The 5707-nt window shown below is 35.9% G+C and overlaps 1 protein-coding gene across 1 annotated transcript; it reads left to right on the forward strand.

Annotated features, from left to right (window-relative positions):
- The first annotated feature begins 2450 nt into the window (after window positions 1–2450).
- Window positions 2451–3389, forward strand: LOC101586118 (olfactory receptor 481). The gene has a single exon (XM_004647351.1). The coding sequence runs from the start codon at window positions 2451–2453 to the stop codon at window positions 3387–3389; it is 939 nt and encodes a 312-aa protein (XP_004647408.1).
- Window positions 3390–5707: the final 2318 nt, after the last annotated feature.

A 5707-nucleotide genomic window follows, 5' to 3' on the forward strand; every position in this document is an offset into this window, starting at 1 on the left:
AAATTGTTATTTATTGAAAATAAGCATGGGGTACGGGGAGATAGCTCAGTAGAATAAGCACTTCTCTGACAAGCACAAGGGCCTGAGTTCAATCCCCAGTTCCACAAAAGAAAGAAAGAAAGAAAGAAAGAAAGAAAGAAGAAAGAAAGAAAGAAAGAAAGAAAGAAAGAAAGAAAGAAAGAGTGAATGTTTAATTATGTGACCAATTTTGCATACCTATAGTATTAATCTGAACAACAGATTTGTCAGTGAAAGTCTCTATTGTAACAACCATTGTTAATTTTTTATTCTTCTTTTGAACCTCTGTTCCATTTCTTTTTTTTTTCTGTGTACCATTTCTACTGTGGCTTGTTACTCTGTTTTTGTCTCTGCTTCTGCTATCTATTTTTACTCTTTAAAATAAAATTTTAAACAAAATAAGAATAATAAAATAGAAAGATACTCAAAAAAGAAAATATGAGCCATTAAATATAGAGATATTTTAGAACTGTCACAAACTAATACATATATTAATCAATTTGTTGACCCAAAACTCAATTTAAATTATAGAAAGATATTATAGTTTTCTTTTTCAAAACACTTAAATTAAAAATGCATGAGGCCCCTGGGTATTTAAGAACAATTTATTGCATACACTTTTCACATAATTGTGCACATTTTATTTCTGTCCCAATAGATGATTACATGTAAAATCTCTGTCCCAATGGATTGTCAGTGTAATTTTGCAAAACAAGCAGAGTGATTAACTTGCATTGAAAGTGAAGTAAATAATTTGGCCCCATGTACCACAGAGCCAAAAACACATTTAAATCTGACTTTACTGTACAGTAACAATTTCTTGGAACTTGTCCTCAGCATTGTAATAGGCATACTACTAGTTTCGACTTAATTTTTTATAGATGCAGATTAGCCTATATGTTCCAGAAGTAAAACACTAACTATTTGAGCTTCTTTGATACTTACCTACTTTGTCAACAGTGGTTGGTGTTTCTTGCCACTTAACATAAAATAACACAAAAATTCCTTAAGGTAGGTATTATCTCCAGGTAAGAATGTGGACAGTTGAACAGTTCTTGCAGTTTTCTTATGAAAACTGTGAGAGGCTGAGTTAGGAAACAGTGCTGGGTTTGCATGGCTCCAAAGTCCATGGTATTTCTGCATATCACTATCACTTTGAAAACCTTTATATTTCACACATGTATTTTCTTTAAAAATATGAAATTTGTTTCTGATTTAGGTTTTGATCTAGATTTTTTTTAAAGACCTAGAATCTGAGAATCCTGATATAAAATCTCAGTCCTTATCCTACAATGACAAACCACTGTCATGACTCAAGGACAAACTTGATTATTTATAATCTGATAGACTAGCTAACAGCATGCTGACCATTACATGTGCTTTATGTTCTCATTTTTCTTCAAGTAGAAATTTTTTTTAAGAAAAAGAAGTTCATATTCTAAAGAATATGTTGATGATTAGAGTAGTGGAAAACGATGAAGATGACTAATATTTTCGTCCATCTTGGTTCATGCGTAGCATTCTGAACAAAAGTACCACTGTTCTGAAATATAAATTATTCTTTTTAACAGTATATTTTCTACCTGTCCTAGCTGACTACTTCCAGCCTAGGTTCCCTAATCCTCTCACCCTGTCTTAATGGCTCTTCTTTCTTATTTCCTTATCATTACTTTTCTGAACTCATGAAGCTAACTAGTCAAGCAAGAATCTCAATGTTCCCATTCTGTTATTTAGTGCTGGCCCATAATGATGACTAGATTTTTCTCATCACTTCATACAATCCCATAAAAATAAAAAGGTATGGTGCAAGAGAACAGTCCTGAGACACTTTACAAAATATTTAGGATGTTTATCTCAGAACAATACTAAAAACTCAATTTGGCCTTTTCATTCTGAATATAGACACAATTTAGCTATTGATGACAATTATTATAACTAAAGATGAGATTTTTATTTCAAGAAAGTGAGCAACACAAAAACAAGATGTCTAGATTAACTCCCTTTATGACCAATTTATTATATAAATGGAGATAGCACTCAGTAGGGGGCTGGAGTAGAGGCACATTTGAGATGTGGATGGGAAAACCAAGAACTAGCCTTCCTCTGAATATTTAAGTTAATTATATTACAGGTCATTACAATCAATGTTGATGTAAATATCATTTAGGAACTTTTATGCATATTGGGATTTGACCCACTCTGTGGTATACACATAAATGTCAAATAACTGGATTGCAAGGTCATTGAGTCCAATTAAATAGTAAGTGGGATTTTAAAAAATTACCTGTACAAAGTATTCTATAAGTAAGGCCAAGTTACTATCTTCAATTTTTAATTATAAGATTATGTTTAGCTATATACATCCATTGTGGGGCCATTTCAGCTAGTTTGATCACTGGTTCTGTTTTCAATAGGTACAATTAAGTGGATAGATGGAGACCAAAAATGATACTTCAGTAACAGAGTTCATTATTTTGGGATTAACGGATAATCCAATTATACGTGTCATCCTCTTTGTGATTTTTCTAGCAGTTTATTTAGTGACTGTAGTGGGAAATATCAGCATAATTCTCTTAATCCAGAGCAGCCCACAGCTTCACACCGCAATGTACCTTTTCCTCAGCCATTTGGCCTTTGTGGACATTGGGTATTCCACATCGGTCACACCCATCATGCTCATCAGTTTCTTAAAAGAGGAAACTACTATACCTCTCACTGGCTGCGTAGTCCAGCTTGCCTCAGATGTTGCTTTTGGGACTACAGAGTGCTTCCTGCTGGCCACCATGGCCTATGATCGCTATGTGGCCATCTGCTCTCCCCTGATCTACTCGACACAGATGTCCACAGTGGTGTGCTTCCTCCTCCTGGGGGGATCCTATCTGGGGGGATGCATGAATGCCTCATCGTTTACAGGCTGTTTAATGAACCTGTCCTTCTGTGGCCCAAATAAAATCAATCATTTTTTCTGTGACCTCTTCCCACTACTGAAGCTTTCCTGTGGCCATATTTATATTGCTGAAATATCTCCTTCCATCTCTTCTGCATCGGTCCTTGTAAGCACACTGTCTACCATCATAGTGTCCTACGTATACATTCTCCACTCAATCATGAAGATGCGCTCCACGGCGGGAAGGCACAAGGCCTTCTCCACCTGCACCTCCCACCTCACTGCAGTCACTTTATTTTATGGCACAGTTTTGTTTGTGTATGTGATGCCCAAGTCCAGCTACTCAGCTGACCAGGTCAAAGTGGCCTCTCTGATCTACACAGTGGTGATCCCCATGCTGAACCCCCTCATCTACAGTCTGAGGAACAAAGAGGTGAAAGAAGCCATGAGAAAACTGATGGCAAAAACGCACTGGTATTCTTGAATTAAATAGACACTAATTCATAAATCGTAAAATTGCTTAATAGGGAAACATTTGTGCTTGAGATTTTAAGAGTATATATCATTAATTGAATTGCTTATATAGTGAAGAGCACCTATTACTGTAGAAACTCAATGTTTACTTACAACTAGAAAGTTAAATCTGTCATTTCCATGAACATTTGCTCAAACTAAACATTACTTTTTCAAGGTAAAAATAGTGAAGAAATTAACGCCTAATTTAAAATTTCTCTGTTTTCCAATTGTAGAATCCTGCTTAAATATAGACATATGTCAAAGAGTAAATTTCTTGAAATTTTATCTTGTAAAATAACAAGAGGTAAAGAAATTTTCCATAGATGTGTAATAAATGGTAATAGTGACAAGTCATTCAGCGCAGGTCATTTCTCACCCTGACATGGCCAACGGCTATTTAAACTTTTGAAAATATTGATATTAGTGTCTCAAAAGAGTTTCATTTATTTTCTTTTTTATTTGAATCATACCAAAAAGGCATAATTCCACTATTTGGGCATTTCTGGGATATAAGCCACATAACAACAGCAACAACAACAACAAAAAAAAAAAAAAAAAAAACTGAGTGTCATCTGAGTTTAATTGTTGAACTATTGTTAACTGAAGATAAGATTGAGAGTAGAATTTTCTACAAGAGCAGACATTTCTAGAGCAGACATTTCTTTGGGGATAGGAGTGACACAGCAAAGAATGTATTTTCCAATTTTTTTTTTCTTTCAGTGAGGTCTGAATCATCCTTTTTTCAACTGTCTTTTGCAAAGGTACTCATTTTAACATCACAATCCAGTTTGGTCATGGCAATTGTCTCTAAATTGATTTCTCATCTCTCACACGTTTTAACAATTATTTCTGATTAATATTTTACGTAACACACTTTTAGTATTAGCAGCACAGTATTAATGGACAAATCATGAGACAGTATGAACTGATGGCTTACAGAAAACCAGTTCCAGTTTCAAATGAGTTTCACAAACCAGCTTCATGGCTTCTTCATTGGTCATATCGAAGAAATTTCCTCTTCTTCCTGGAAAACATCCTGGAATTTGTCTGATCCTCCTTCCCCCTTTCTACTGCTTCTCTTGCATTGATATGGGCCTATATTTCCACCAATACAATAACTCTGGGGCTACAGTGAACACAGAGATAGACCTGGGTGAAGAGAAAGCATTCAAAGGTAAGACTTCTGTTGGGGAAAGGGTCATTACAGCATCACAGTGGGCACCTACACTCTGCTGATGGACCTCTTTACTTCCTATTACAAGTCCTCTTCATCTATCCATCCATACTTATCTCTGAAGGTATGTTTATCATCAGTCTTATGCCTTTCCTCCACCTTCCCCATAGTCCTTTTGGATGAGCTCCCCTTCTTTCATGAGGTCAGCTGCCACCTATGTAGCAGTATCCCTATCTCCAAATAGAATCTTGCTTGAAGGACAGATGAACCACTTCATTGACCTTTTCCCCAAGACTCTCAAACTCATTATGCTATGACCTAACTTATCATATTTCTTCCAAAGCTGTTCATTCTCTTCCATTTCCTTTCTTGGAAAATGTCATCTGTTGGTCCTGGTATGCCAATGGACTCGCAGTGATCCCCATGGAAAACCTATCTGAATGCTAGGCCTCTTTCCTTTCCTTTCTTTCCACACAATGACCTCATCCTTATCTCAGTCCCTTTTGATTAGAGGCTTAGGTGCTTCCCAACTCACCATGACAATTCCATGCAGAAATTTGTCCTATGTATTTCAACTCTAAAGGATTCAAATAATTCATTAAATCATACAGATGCAAAGAATGTGGTTGAATCTGACATCATTATACTCGTTTTTAGAAGGGATAGATTCATACTTATTTTTCTTCCCCAAGTCCTGATTCATATGAACAGTGAACAAAAAACAAGATATACAGGAGGGTGAAACACTACTTATAGAGATCAGAGAGTTACTATTGGGAATGCTATTTATATTGTGAACACATGTTTTCAGGTTCTGTCTTTGATTTATACGTTTTGTTTATTTATGGCCCTGGAGATCAAACCCAGGCCTCCTAGCAAGCTAGGCAAGTGTTGCGCTCACTACTCTATAGCCCAAATCCTGTTTTCATCTTCTGAATCTTACAATTTGACACAAATCTGTCACTGAGCAGATGCTCCAAACTTCCCGATAAAAGTATCTTTATTCATCCACCTACAGCATAGCAAAACTAGCCAAAAGCACTGAAATCAAGCTTGATCCCAAGACAGAGGAGGAAGAAGAAGGTCTGGGATATTATTTTATGGTGAATTGT

Source organism: Octodon degus, unplaced genomic scaffold, assembly GCF_000260255.1.
Source record: "Octodon degus isolate 3935 unplaced genomic scaffold, OctDeg1.0 scaffold00302, whole genome shotgun sequence".
In the NCBI taxonomy this organism is placed as follows: Eukaryota; Metazoa; Chordata; class Mammalia; order Rodentia; family Octodontidae; genus Octodon; species Octodon degus.